General features: G+C 45.6%; 1 protein-coding gene across 1 annotated transcript; it reads left to right on the top strand.

The window, feature by feature from the left end:
* Positions 1 to 790: 790 nt before the first annotated feature.
* Positions 791 to 12,915, top strand: LOC115123264 (potassium voltage-gated channel subfamily B member 2-like). Its single transcript, XM_065007713.1, has 4 exons — positions 791 to 841; positions 4,890 to 5,100; positions 10,826 to 11,008; positions 11,249 to 12,915. Exons 1-4 carry the CDS (start codon positions 791 to 793, stop codon positions 12,913 to 12,915), a joined length of 2,112 nt encoding a protein of 703 aa, XP_064863785.1.
* Positions 12,916 to 14,774: the final 1,859 nt, after the last annotated feature.

Genomic DNA, 14,774 nt, shown 5'->3' with positions numbered 1-14,774 from the left:
TGATTTGAAGTAAAAGTTGTCAAAAAATGTAAATAGTAAAGTAATTTTTACTTAAGTACTTTACACCACTGACCCTAGTGTTCAGACCCTAGTGTTCAGACCCTAGTGTTCAGACCCTAGTGTTCAGATCCTAGTGTTCAGATCCTAGTGTTCAGATCCTAGTGTTCAGACCCTAGTGTTCAGACCCTAGTGTTCAGACCCTAGTGTTCAGGGAAAGCGGGATACCTTCAACTGAAATGTGTCTTCCGCATTTAACCTCTGAATCAGAGGCTGCCTTAATCAACACTTCACCCCTATGTGTTAGCAACCAGGTTGCCAGAGAACAGAGTCAGCTGACCTGATCAGCCAATCAGTGGCATAGCCTGGGAGCAGCAGAACCCTGCACCTCAACTCTTCACAAAAATTCCTAGGTCTCATAGTGATGATGTAATACTTTTAATGCATTTCAACTGTCATATTATGTGGAAATAGTTCAAGTACAAAAGGGAAGATTAATAAACATATATATGGGTTGTATTTACAATGGTGTTTGTTCTTCACTGGTTGCCCTTTTCTCGTCAACAGGTCACAAATCTTGCTGCTCTGATGGCACACTGTGGTATTTCACCCAGTAGATATGGGAGTTTATCAAAATTGGATTTGTTTTCGAATTCTTTGTGGATCTGTGTGATTCTGGGGAAATATGTCTCTCTAATATGGTCATACATTGGGTTGGAGGTTAGGAAGTGCAGCTCAGTTTCCACCTCATTTTGTGGGCAGTGTAAACATAGCCTGTCGTCTCTTGAGAGCCATGTCTGCCTACGGCACCTTTCTCAATAGCAAGGCTATGCTCACTGAGTCTGTACATAGTCAACGCTTTCCTTAAGTTTGGGTCAGTCACAGTGGTCAGGTATTCTGCCTTTGTGTACTCTCTGTTTAGGAACAAATAGCATTCTAGTTTGCTCTGTTTATTGGTCAATACTTTCCAATGTGTTAAGTAATTATCTTTTTGTTTTCTCATGATTTGGTTGGGTCTAATTGTGCTGCTGTCCTGGGGCTCTGTGGGGTGTGTTTGTGTTTGTGAACAGAGCCCCAGGACCAGCTTGCTTAAGGGGCTCTTCTCCACGTTAATTTCTCTGTAGGTGATGGCTTTGTTATGGAAGGTTTGGGAATCGCATTCCTTTTAGGTGGTTGTAGAATTTATCAGCTCTTTTCTGGATTTTGATAATTAGCAGGTATGGACCTAATTCTGCTCTGCATGCATTATTTGCGGTTTTACATTGTAAATGCAGGATAATTTTTGCAGGATTCTGTATGCAGTCTCAATTTGGTGTTTGTCCCATTTTGTGAATTCTTATTTGTTGAGCCCCAGACCAAACAACCATAAAGGGCAATGAGGTCTACTGTTTCAACTAACTAACTGTTTCAACTAACTAACTGTTTCAACTAACTAACTGTTTCAACTAACTAACTGTTTCAAGTATTTTTAGCCAGATCCTAATTGGTACAGTATGTCAAAATTTGATGTTCCTTTTGTTGGCTTAGAAGGCCCTTCTTGTCTCTCAGATCATTCACAGATTTGTGGAGGTAACCAGTGGCACTGATGTTTAGGCCAAGTTTTTTTGTGTACTCTATGGCAGTGGTTCCCAAACTTGTTACAGTCCCGTACCCCTACAAACATTCAATCTTCAGCTGTACCCCCTCTAGCAGGGTCAGCGAACTCTCAAATTTTGTTTTTTTCTCCATCATTGTAAGCCTGCCACACACACACACTATACGATACATTTATTAAACATGAGAATGAGTGTGAGTTTGTGTCACAACCCGGCTCGTGAGAAGTGACAAAGAGCTCTTATAGGACCAGGGCACAGATAATATTATAATAATAATCAATCATTTTACTCTTTATTTAACCATCTTACATATTACACCAACATTTTGAATAACCACAGGTTAATGAGAAGGGTGTGCTTGAAAGGATGCACATAACTCTTAAATCATTTTCCACACAGTCTGTGCCTGTATTTCGTTTTCATGCTAGTGAGGGCCGAGAATCAACTATCACATAGGTACGTGGTTGCGAAGGGCATCAGTGTCTTAACAATGCGATTTGCCAAGGCAGGATACTCTGAGCGCAATCCAGAAATCTGGCAGTGGCTTCTGATTAAATTAATTTTCACAGAACCACTTGTTGCAATTTCGATGAGGCTCTCTTGTTCAGCTATCGTTAAGTGGACTGGAGGCAGGACAACGACTCCAGTGGTTTGTGTCGTCCGATTCCGTTAAGTACCTGCATTGTCCGTAAGCTTGAGTTCATTTGCACACAAAACAATCATACAATGATGGAAAGACCTGTGTGTTGTTCTTATTAATGCAGACAGAGAAGAGCTACAACTTCTTAGTCTGTGTTGTCCTTGTTAATGCAGACAGAGAAGAGCTACAACTTCTTAGTCTGTGTTGTTCTTGTTAATGCAGACAGAGAAGAGCTACAACTTCTTAGTCTGTGTTGTTCTTGTTCATGCAGACAGAGAAGAGCTACAACTTCTTAGTCTGTGTTGTTCTTGTTAATGCAGACAGAGAAGAGCTCCAACTTCTTAGTCTGTGTTGTTCTTGTTAATGCAGACAGAGAAGAGCTCCAACTTCTTAGTCTGTGTTGTTCTTGTTAATGCAGACAGAGAAGAGCTACAACTTCTTAGTCTGTGTTGTTCTTGTTCATGCAGACAGAGAAGAGCTACAACTTCTTAGTCTGTGTTGTCCTTGTTAATGCAGACAGAGAAGAGCTACAACTTCTTAGTCTGTGTTGTTCTTGTTAATGCAGACAGAGAAGAGCTACAACTTCTTAGTCTGTGTTGTTCTTGTTCATGCAGACAGAGAAGAGCTCCAACTCCTTAATCATAGCCTAAATTTTGTCCCGCATATTGAATATAGTTACAGAGAGTCCCTGTAATCCTAGATTCAGATCATTCAGGTGAGAAACAACATCACCCAAATAGGCCAGTCGTATGAGAAACTTGTCATCATGCAAGCATGACAAGTGAAAATTATGGTCAGTAAAGAAAACTTTTTGTCTCTCAATATAAATCAATAAAACATGTCAATACTTTCCCCCCTTGATAACCAGCGCACTTCTGTTGTAAAAGCGTTATATCGCTGCCCATATCATTGCATAGTGCAGAAAATACACGAAAGGTCAGGGGTCTTGCTTCAACTAAGTTAACCATTTCCACGGTAATGTTCAAAACGTCTTTCAAGCTGTCAGGCATTCCCTTGGCAGCAAGAGCCTCTCGGTGGATGCTGCAGTGGACCCAAGTGGTGTCGGGAGCAACTGCTTGCAGGCGCGTTACCACTCCACTATGTCTCCCTGTCAAGGCTTTTGCGCCATCAGTACAGATACCAACATGAGCAGCAGCTACGTTTGGCTACATACGGGTAAAACGAACCTGTCTCACGACGGTCTAAACCCAGCTCACGTTCCCTATTAGTGGGTGAACAATCCAACGCTTGGTGAATTCTGCTTCACAATGTTAGGGGAATTCCCGTGAGAGAGTAACATTTAATGTGATTGGATGAGTAACAGTTAATGTGATTGGATGTTAATTATTGACTAGGCTACCTGTATTTGTGTTGTTAATTCGCTGAACACTAGATGGTTTAATTTTATTTTTGGCAGTGAAATGAGGCTACTCAGGTGAGAGAGAAAAAAAACTCACCCAAATGTACAGCCCCGTTGGAAAATATAAATGGACTGTTTTCATGTGAATTACATTTTTATTTGGCGTACCCCAGTTTGGAATATCTGTATGTATTGTTGTTTGTGTACTTTTGGGCAACAGTGTTTAGATGGAATTTGTATTTGTGGTCCTGGCGACTGGACCTTTTTTGTAACACCATTATTTTGGTCTTATTGAGATTTACTGTCAGGGCCCAGGTCTGTCAGGGCCCAGGTCTGTCAGGGCCCAGGTCTGTCAGGGCCCAGGTCTGACAGAATCTGTGCAGAAGATCTAGGTGCTGCTGTATGCCCTCCTTGGTTGGGGACAGAAGCACCAGATCATCAGTAGACATTTGACTTCAGATTCTAGTAGGGTGAGGCCGGGTGCTGCAGACTGTTCTAGTGCCCGCGCCAATACATTTATATATATGTTGAAGAGGGTGGGGCTTAAGCTGCATCCCTGTCTCACCCCACGACTCTGTGTGAAGAAACGTGTGTTTTTTGCCAATTTTAACTGCACACTTGTTGTTTGTGTACATGGATTTTATAATGTCGTATGTTTTACCCCCAACACCACTTTCCATCAATTTGTATAGCAGACCCTCAATGCCAAATTGAGTCAAAAGCTTTATTTTAAATCAACAAAGCATGAGAAGACTTTGCCTTTGTTTTGTTTTGTTTGTTTGTCAATTAGGGTGTGCAGGGTGAATACATGGTCTGTCGTACAGTAAATTGGTAAAAAGCCCATTTGACATTTGCTCAGTACATTGTTTCAACTGAGGAAATGTACAAGTCTGCTGTTAATGATAATGCAGAGGATTTTCCTAAGGTTGCTGTTGACGCATATTCCACGGTAGTTATTGGGGTCAAATTTGTCTCCACTTTTGTGGATTGGGGTGATCAAATATTGGGGAAGGTACCAGAGCTAAGGATGATGTTAAAGAGTTTAAGTATAGCCAATTGGAATTTGTGGTCTGTGTATTTTATCATTTCTTTGAGGATACCATCAACACCACAGGACTTTTGGGGTTTGAGGGTTTGCATTGAATGTCTCCCTCCCTCCCACCCTCTCTTTCTCTCTCACTCTCCCTCCCTCCCACCCACCCACCCAACCAACCTCCCTCCCTCTCTGCTCTCCCTTTCTCTCCCTCCCACCCTCCCCCTCTTCCTCTCTCTCTCTCTCTCTCTCTCCTTCCTCCAGATCCTGGCCATCCTGTCTATCCTGTTCATAATTCTCTCCACTATCGCCTTGTCCCTCAACACCCTACCAGAGCTCCAGGTGCTAGATGAGTTCGGCCAGGCCAACGACAACCCCCAGCTGGCCCATGTAGAAGCCATCTGCATCGCCTGGTTTACCATGGAGTACCTCCTACGCTTCCTCTCCTCACCCAACAAATGGAAGTTCTTCAAAGGTAGATATATACGCCTGGTCTCAGATCTATTTGTGATCTATTTGTGCTTGTCAACTCATTATCATGTTTGATAGTACAAACTGATCTGCGACCAGGTCATATAGGCCAGACCCGCCTTTCAAATAAACTGGTTCTGATCCACTGCAGGATGGAGGATGATGATTTGGTTTCATTGATCATATATTTGGTTTTAATTAACCCATTTCATTGATCATATATTTTATTTGCGTTTTTGTGAAAGGACAAATTTAGTTGCAATTCAGCTGGTTGATGTCAGGTCATTATTGTAAAAGAGAATGTGTTCTCAATTATATTTCCTGCTAAAATAAAGGCACAATAAATAAATGTTGCTGACACTTGTGCAACGTCTTGTTAAAAACATTTAAGAAAAACTCTCTCTGATTCTCTCTCTCCCTCCCTCTCTTTCTTTCTCTCCCTCTCTCTCTCCCTCCTTATTTATCTCTCCCCATCTCTCTCCGTCTTTATCTCTCTCTCCTCTTTCTCTCTCCACCTCCCTCCCTCCCTCCCTCCACCTTTCTCTATCTCTCTCCCTCCTTATTTATCTCTCCCCATCTCTCTCCGTCTTTATCTCTCTCTCCCTCTTTCTCTCTCCACCTCCCTCCCTCCATCTTTCTCTCTCTCTCTCTCTCTCTCTCTGCATGCTGGGAGTTTTTTGGAGTTTGAGTGTTTCATGTCCTAACTTATTTTCTTGGTCTTTTCTTTCAAATTGTATTTTCTATGGTGGAGGGTTAATGTTATTTTAGCCACTGTTTTTTTTTTACAAAGTTAGGGTGGAAGAGGATAGAGTTTTAGTTTCCTGGGGTTTGGAAGGTGTGCGCGATGGCTTCTCAGCCTAGTGCGGAGGAGACGTTGTGGATATGTATTCAGGTGTGTTCCTGAGAATGGAGTAGGTTCTGCTCGCGGTCGGTGAACAGGTAGGAGCTGAATCTGCTTCCAGAATGAACAAAGCTGTGGTTGTGTTCATGAAAAGAGAACATTTGGTGGGTAGGCTCATTGCTAGTGGAATATTTGTAAGGGGTGTGTTGGTGCCAATTTCTCCTCTTTCGACTCCTTCGACCAGGGTGGTAGTTGCATATTTCCCTCCGTTTATTATGGATGATCAAATCAGGAAAGAGCTCAGTCGTTTTGGTAAGTCTGCTATCAGTTTTCGTGTCGGCAGGTTTTGGGGCAGATGCTGTTAAGCATGTTTTATTCGTTCCAGAGGCAAGTGTTCATAACAATGAGCAACAGCTAAATGTGCATTTTAAAGTGAGGCATGGGGAGGGGCTCTACGCAGTTTTTGCACAGATAGTCTACAGTGTTTTGAGTGTGGGAATGTGGAGCATAAGAGCTTGATGGTGATGTAGATGAGTCTGGGTCTAATCAGGTTATAGATGGTGTGAATGAGGCTGGGCCTAGTAAGGTTATAGATGGTGGTGTAGATGAGGCTGGGTCTAGTCAGGTTATAGATGGTGGTGTAGATGAGGCTCGGTCTAGTCAGGTTATAGATGGTGGTGTAGATGAGGCTGGGTCTAGTCAGGTTATAGATGGTGGTGTAGATGAGGCTGGGTCTAATCAGGTTATAGATGGTGGTGTAGATGAGAATGGGTCTAGTCAGGTTATAGATAGTGTAGATGAGAATGGGTCTGGTTATAGATGGTGTAGATGAGGCTGATTCTAGTCAGGTTATAGATGGTGGTGTAGATGAGGCTGGGTCTAGTCAGGTTATAGATGGTGGTGTAGATGAGGCTGGGTCTAGTCAGGTCATAGATAGTGTAGATGAGAATGGGTCTAGTCCGGTTATAGATGGTGTAGATGAGGCTGATTCTAGTCAGGTTATAGATGGTGGTGTAGATGAGGCTGGGTCTAGTCAGGTTATAGATGGTGGTGTAGATGAGAATGGGTCTAGTCAGGTTATAGATAGTGTAGATGAGAATGGGTCTAGTCCGGTTATAGATGGTGTAGATGAGGCTGATTCTAGTCAGGTTATAGATGGTGGTGTAGATGAGGCTGATTCTAGTCAGGTTATAGATGGTGGTGTAGATGAGGCTGGGTCTAGTCAGGTTATAGATGGTGGTGTAGATGAGGCTGGGTCTAGTCAGGCTATAGATGGTGGTGTAGATGAGGCTGGGTCTAGTCAGGTTATAGATGGTGGTGTAGATGAGGCTGAGTCTAGTCAAGCTATAGATGGTGGTGTAGATGAGGCTGGGTCTAGTCATGTTATAGATGGTGGTGTAGATGAGGCTGGGTCTAGTCAGGTTATAGATGGTGGTGTCGATGAGGCTGGGTCTAGTCAGGCTATAGATGGTGGTGTAGATGAGGCTGGGTCTAGTCAGGTTATAGATGGTGGTGTAGATGAGGCTGGGTCTAGTCATGCTATAGATGGTGGTGTAGATGAGGCTGGGTCTAGTCAGGTTATAGATGGTGGTGTAGATGAGGCTGGGTCTAGTCATGCTATAGATGGTGGTGTAGATGAGACTGGGTCTAGTCAGGTTATAGATGGTGATGTAGACGAGGCTGGGTCTAGTCAGGTTATAGATGGTGGTGTAGATGAGACTGGGTCTAGTCAGGTTTTGCTAGTGGATGAGGAGAGTACAGTGGGGAAGGATAAGAGACCGGGGGGGAGGAGGAGGGTGTCTAGCGGATGAGGAAAAAGGGGGAGAAGAAAGGAGTAGGGGGGCTGGGATGGTTAAAGGGGGAGAAGAAAGGAGTAGGGGGGTTGGGGTGGTTAAAGGGGGAGAAGAAAGGAGTAGGGGGGGGCTGGGGAGGGTAAAGGCACCATGGAACCTTTGCCTGGGGGGGGGGGGCTGACCAGAGAGGAAGGGCAGGTGGTCAGGATGGGAGATGGAGATAAGGAGGAGGTAAATGAGTCTGAGGAAGAGGATGACGAGGAGGCTTTTATTTTTTATTTTATTTTATTTTTTTCAGACTCCTCCTCAATGGGTCCGGAGCGGACAGCCAGTCAGACAGAGGGGTCAAAGTCCACGGCAAGGTTCCTGGATGAGAACATTTTTAATCTCTAGGCTTTTTTTTGTGATCTGAGAGAAAGTTTGTAAGATCAATACAACATGCTATAAAAAACGAGGGTCTTGGTGTCCTCTCACCCAGGAAACGGTTTAGATTGAGGAAGTGGGCCACAACAGGAAACGGTTTAGGTTGAGGAAGTGGGTCACAATAGTGCGTAAAGGTCGACCTTCAGACACGGTTTAGATGAATAGTTTCTTTCTGACACTGGGGCTTTTTGAGCTTTTCTATTGGTCTCTTTCTCTGCTGGCTTTTCTCCCACTTCTTATGGAGACTCTTCGGGTAGGATCGCTCAATATAAATGGCGCCAGAGATGCGGGAAAAAGGAGGTGTGTAAAGGTTGTTTGTTGTTAAAGCAGAAATTAACAACATGGGTTTGGTCTTTATAAATGTGTATGCGCAACAAAGGGTGGGAGGGGTTCTATTTGGGACTGGAACTCTCACAGGTAACGCCTGAGGAGACGCTGGTGGTCGGAGGGGACTGGAACTCTCACAGGTAGCGCCTGAGGAGACGTTGGTGGTCGGAGGGGACTGGAACTCTCACAGGTAGCGCCTGAGGAGACGCTGGTGGTCGGAGGGGACTGGAACTCTCACAGGTAGCGCCTGAGGAGACGCTGGTGGTCAGAGGGGACTGGAACTCTCACAGGTAACGCCTGAGGAGACGCTGGTGGTCGGAGGGGACAGGAACTCTCACAGGTAGCGCCTGAGGAGACGCTGGTGGTCAGAGGGGACTGGAACTCACAGGTAGTGCCTGAGGAGACGCTGGTGGTCAGAGGGGACTGGAACTCTCACAGGTAACGCCTGAGGAGACGCTGGTGGTCAGAGGGGACTGGAACTCTCACAGGTAGTGCCTGAGGAGACGCTGGTGGTCTTAGGGGACTGGAACTGTACAATGGATTTTTACCAAAGACAGAAATGGGGAAGAGCCTCATTCAGTGTCAGTGGGAGTGTTAAGGGACATCATTAATCAGTTCGACATAGTGGATGTTTGGAGAACTAAACATCCAAACACAAGACAGTATACATGGGTGAAGGTTTTTGGGGCTAGGGTGAGTGCAGCCCGACTTGATCGGTTTTACATGTCTAGGAATCGGAGCAATAGGCTGCTGGGCGCTAACATTCTCCCGGTGGGGTTTTCAGATCATCACATAACCATTCCTCGGCTGTCTATTTCACCACCATCTTATTGGAAGTTCAATGTAAATCTCTTACAAGATGACACTTTTTGCTCAGGTTTCCAGACCTTTTGGGAAAGGTGGGGGCAGCGGAGAGAGGAGTATGAGTCTCTGAGTCAATGGTGGGATGTGGGGAAAGTCCAAATTCAGCTTTTCTGTCAACAGTACACAGCTCTCTCATCCTCAGAGGCTAGGAACTAGTTTTGGGGGAACTAGAGCGTTGTATTAGTGAGATAGAGGTAGAGATAGAGGTAGAGATGGTGGGGCAAGTCAATGTAGGCCTCCAGGCTAATTTAGCTGAATTTACGCAGGGACCTGGGCAGTTTTGTCCTGGTTAAAGCAAAGGGAGCACTTGTAAGAGCCAGGTTCTCCATGCTCAATGAGATGGATGCTCCCAGCTCCTTCTTCTTTGGTTTGGAAAGACCGAGCCGTGAAGCCAAAGGGTTGTCTTCGGCTGTCTGAACGGGGGGTGACCTCTGTGGTGGGGGAGATGCAGGAATGAACTGTGGAGTTGTATAGGGCAGAAATGTGTGAACCTATTGGTGCTCAGGACTTGTTAGAATTTAACCCTCCTGGGGGAGTTTGAGGACGTGGGAGGTAAAGCCCTCTACAACCTCTGTGTTAAGGTTAGGAACATTAGGAGCCTGGGGGAGTTTGAGGACGTGGGAGGTAAAGCCCTCTACAACCTCTGTGTTAAGGTTAGGAACATTAGGAGCCTAACAGGAGTTTAAGGCACATCAGTGGCAGGGGGTATGTGGGGCGGAGAGTATGGTGGGTTTTAGCTCTACAAACCCCCAGTACCAAATAGGTCAGGGGACCTCCAGTGGAGGGTTCTTCATGGAGCCCTGGCCACTAACAGCTGGTTGGCACGGGTTGAACCGGGAGTCGGGCAAGGGTGTCCTTTCTGTGTTATGAGTGAAACTGTGATTCATGTGTTTTCTGTGTGCACCAGGTTAATAACCATTGATGTCTCTGTTGGAATGTCTGTGTGAGAGGTTGGGGGTGGGTTTTACTGTTGGGATGTTTATAATTGGGGTACAGGTATTAGAATAAGGAAAAGGCCAAATGTGTGTTGTTGAATTTTCTGTTGGCGATCTGGCTAACAAGGAGGAACAGGGTCAAAGGTGGGGGGATAACAGAACTTATACTATATTTAATGGGATGGTCTCTGCACGCCTCAGGGCTGAGTTTGAGTTCTATAAATGATGAAAAGTGTGGAAATGTTTCAGGAGATATGGTGTGTTGGGGGAGCTGTCTGTACAGCTGGGGAAGATTTGGTTATTGTGATGTGTGGTGGTGTTTTTGTATTGTGGTGTAGAGGGCAAGGTGAGTATTGTACATGTAGGCAGTACTGCAGTACAATAGATTTTTGGGTGTTTTGTTTTTAAGGGGTGGTGAGGTTTTAATGAAATGAGAACGTTTCAATTAAATAAAGACAAAAAAGTCAAAAGTCGCTGTCCCTCTCTTTCTGTTTTACCCCTCTCCCTTGCTTCCTCTCTCCCTCTTTCTCTCCCTCCATCTCAAAGGTCCCCTGAACGTCATTGACCTGCTGGCCATCCTCCCTTATTATGTCACCATCTTCCTGACGGAATCCAACAAGAGTGTTCTACAGTTCCAGAACGTTCGGCGCGTGGTGCAGATATTCCGGATCATGAGAATATTGAGGATTCTGAAGCTGGCCAGGCATTCCACAGGGCTGCAGTCTCTAGGTCTGTATGCATGTTGTTTAGCCCGGTGTATCATAATCCTGGTCCTGGGGACCCAAAGTGGCCCACATTTGAGTTTTTCCCCTAGCACTACGCAGCTCAGTTGATTCATGGAATCAGGTGTGTAGTGCAAGGGGGGGGTGGGAAATTAAGTTTAGGTCCACAGAACCAGGAAGAAGAAACACTGGCGTTTGCCTCATTGAGGACATTGAAGTTTTTCTAATGTAATGTAATGTAATCTAGGCTTCACCCTGAGGCGGAGTTACAACGAGCTGGGCCTGCTCATCCTCTTCCTGGCCATGGGCATTATGATCTTCTCCAGCCTCGTCTTCTTCGCCGAGAAGGACGAAGACGCCACCAAGTTCACCAGCATCCCTGCCTCCTTCTGGTGGGCCACTATCACTATGACTACGGTGGGTTACGGTGACATCTACCCTCAGACTCTGTTGGGTAAGATAGTCGGGGGTCTCTGCTGTATCGCCGGGGTGTTGGTCATCGCTCTGCCTATCCCCATTATAGTCAACAACTTCTCTGAGTTCTACAAGGAGCAGAAGAGGCAGGAGAAGGCCATAAAGAGGCGGGAGGCCCTGGAGAGGGCCAAGAGGAACGGTAGTATCATCTCCATGAACTTGAAGGATGCGTTCGCCCGGAGTATGGAGCTGATGGATGTAGTCGTGGAGAAAGGAGGAGAGGACAACCAGCTGTCTCCCAGCTGGGCCGGCACGCACAAATACACTGCCTCCGACATTAGCCTGAGGTCGTTGGATAAGAAGTACCCCGAGTCCGTCCTCCTGGGGTCCACCCACTGCATCACCATCACCACCAGCGGTAGCCCCGAGCGGAGGCCCCTCAGTAGCTTTCAGTATAAAGGCCGTATCCCAGAATTCAGAGGCAGTACCTCTCAGCTTCTTAACGCTCAGAACCTAGAGATCATGTTCAACCAGCTGACCAGGTCTCAGTCCTTTACCAACCTCAACACTTCCTGCTCTGTGAGCACTATGAGCACCTCCGCCACCACGGCAACCTCTGTATCTTCACGGCAACAGCACCCAGGGTCCCCGCCCTCCCCGGCCCGGCCCCCACAGGAAGTGGAGCTGGAGAGGCAGGAAGTCCCACCCTGTTCCTCGACAGAGCCCCTACTGAAGGAAAGCGAAGCAGTACGCAGCCTGTGGAGCATGGACAGCTTCGCCAGCTGCAGGGCTGAGTTCGGGGAGGGCTCTGGATACGGAAGAAAGTTCCCTCCGTCTCTCGACCTCCTCCCAGAATCGAGGGTCAACGATGTCCAAAGCCTCCAGGACGCCGCCTCCCTCAAAAACAGCATGTATGAGTATGTCCCCTACAACCAAGATGGCTGCACACAGTTCCCAAGAGACGACATGGAGAACATCCGTAGCACCCTGAGAGACGGCATCAACCCTGTCGTCAAGGGGACCAAAGAGCTAAAGGAGAACTTCATCAAGGGCCCATCCACCGAGCACCCCCCGACACCACCCAGCACCACCTCACCCCATGACATCAGCTTCAGCTTCCTGGAGAATGAATCCCCAGAGAGGGAGACCTCGCTGCTCTTCCCCAGCACAAAGGCCGTCATCCTGGGCACAGAAGACGAGACCAGCCCCCTGTCCCGCGACAGGCTGGTGGTGGACACCCCGCCAGGGGATGAGGAAGGTCAAGGTTCGTCCAACGAGGAGAAGAATCAGATGGAAGCGGCGGGAACGGCAGGGGGTGCACCGGCTGGGAACTGCACCCAGGATGTGGTGGTGGTGGTGGGAGGAGGGGCAGGTGGGGAGGGCAAGGTCGACAGCAACCAAAGTGGACATGACAAAGCAGAGAACCACATGTTTACACCAGAGATTAACCTGATGCCCGGGGACGGCAGTATGTCCCCGACCTGCGAAACCAGCATGTAACCCACTGGGACTACGTTTAATTAACCTGACCCTTGACCTGCTGAAAAAGACCGAAGATGAATGAGGAGATATTGGAAAAAGAGAACACAGATAGTGAAATAGTGGAAGAGATATTTGCATGGCATGACATGTGGGGCTCAAAACGAGAAACTCAAACGGACAGAGATCATTTATCCAAGTATGAGGACATTTTTCTGATCCTGATGTATATTTCAACCGTGTTCCTTTTTATTCTAGCAACAAAATGCACGGAGGGATTTATCTTTAAAAAAGCATGCATTTAAAAAGAAATACATATACATATTAAGTACTTGGCTGAAAGCGTTCCACTGTACGTAATATGACAACAAAGGCAATGCACAGAAGAAGAGACAGAAGAAATCCATGTTTGCCAAAAAAGGTACAAATATTTCCAATGTGAAGAGAATGGAAGTAAATACATTGACAGACCTCAGACAGAGTGTGTATCCCAAATGGCACCCTTATACCTTAAACTGTATAGTGCCACAACTCTTTCCCTATATAGAGAAGTGCACTACGTAGGGCATAGGATGCCATTTGGGACGTCCCCAGAGTGTTGCAACGTAGCGACCTATGACAAAACATATCACAACGTTTCGTGGAAATGCAAATGTGTATAAAAACCACGACAACTATGTCATGTTTTTGGCGTTAAATGATGAGATTTATGTGTGTGAACTTTAATGTCATTACCATTATTGTTTTAAGTTTTCATTTGGTTTGTCATTATTAAAAAAGACCTTAGGCTAAATGACCAGAATATTATTATTTTTATAATTATTTATGTTAGAAAGAAGGATTAAAAAAACGTTTCTTCCTCTCGAGTTCACAACTATAAATTGCCTAAATCTGTAGTTAGTGAGGACAACTGGCAAATGCTTCAGCTACTCGCCTAAACATAATAAATAAGCATTTATATCAGCAAGCAATATAGCTTTATAGAAAGAATAAAATCATTAGGCTGGTTGAAATACAACACTATACCCTTTTCCACTTCTTTGATTCCATCAAAAATAAATCACACTAATAATAATAATGTCCTTCTGAATGTAGCTTTTGCGGATTTAAATTCTCTAAAAACAGTCAAAGTAGGCCTACAGTTAAGTTAGTTAAGATAATCCTAGATGCATTCTATTTGGGCAGTGGGGAGGATCCGACTTAATAACAAGTTGATTTATCAACCTGATAGATATGTTCGTCATTGATTCTTGCATATGCTACCGTAGCTCTTCCTTTAGACAATGTCAACAATGGTACATCCCAAGTAGCACCTTGTTTCCCTATGTAGGGCACTATAGTCCCATAGGGTTCTGGTCAAAACTAGTGGGCTTTGTAGTGGGCTTTATAGTGGGCTTTGTAAGGAATAGGGTACTACCATGTTGGAAGCAACCAATGACAAAATATCACAGAGAAAAACTCAAGTACAGTATATTTGTACTGTCAGAGCTTTTATCTATCAATCTATCAGTGCATCCAAGCTGCTAAATAGTGTCACCAGTAAATGTGTGCTTTTATTTTCCCTCGTGGGTGGTGGGTCTGTAGTACCATCAGAACCAGTGGGTCTGTAGTGTCATCAGAACCAGTGGGTCTGTAGTACCATCAGAACCAGTGGGTCTGTAGTACCATCAGAACCAGTGGGTCTGTAGTATCATCAGAACCAGTGGGTCTGTAGTGTCATCAGAACCAGTGGGTCTGTAGTGTCATCAGAACCAGTGGGTCTGTAGTACCATCAGAACCAGTGGGTCTGTAGTACCATCAGAACCAGTGGGTCTGTAGTATCATCAGAACCGGTGGGTCTGTAGTACCATCAGAACCAGTGGGTCTGTAGTACCATCAGA

This window comes from Oncorhynchus nerka, linkage group LG22, assembly GCF_034236695.1.
Source record: "Oncorhynchus nerka isolate Pitt River linkage group LG22, Oner_Uvic_2.0, whole genome shotgun sequence".
NCBI lineage: Eukaryota > Metazoa > Chordata > Actinopteri > Salmoniformes > Salmonidae > Oncorhynchus > Oncorhynchus nerka.
This window is presented reverse-complemented; position numbering and strand designations above follow the sequence as displayed.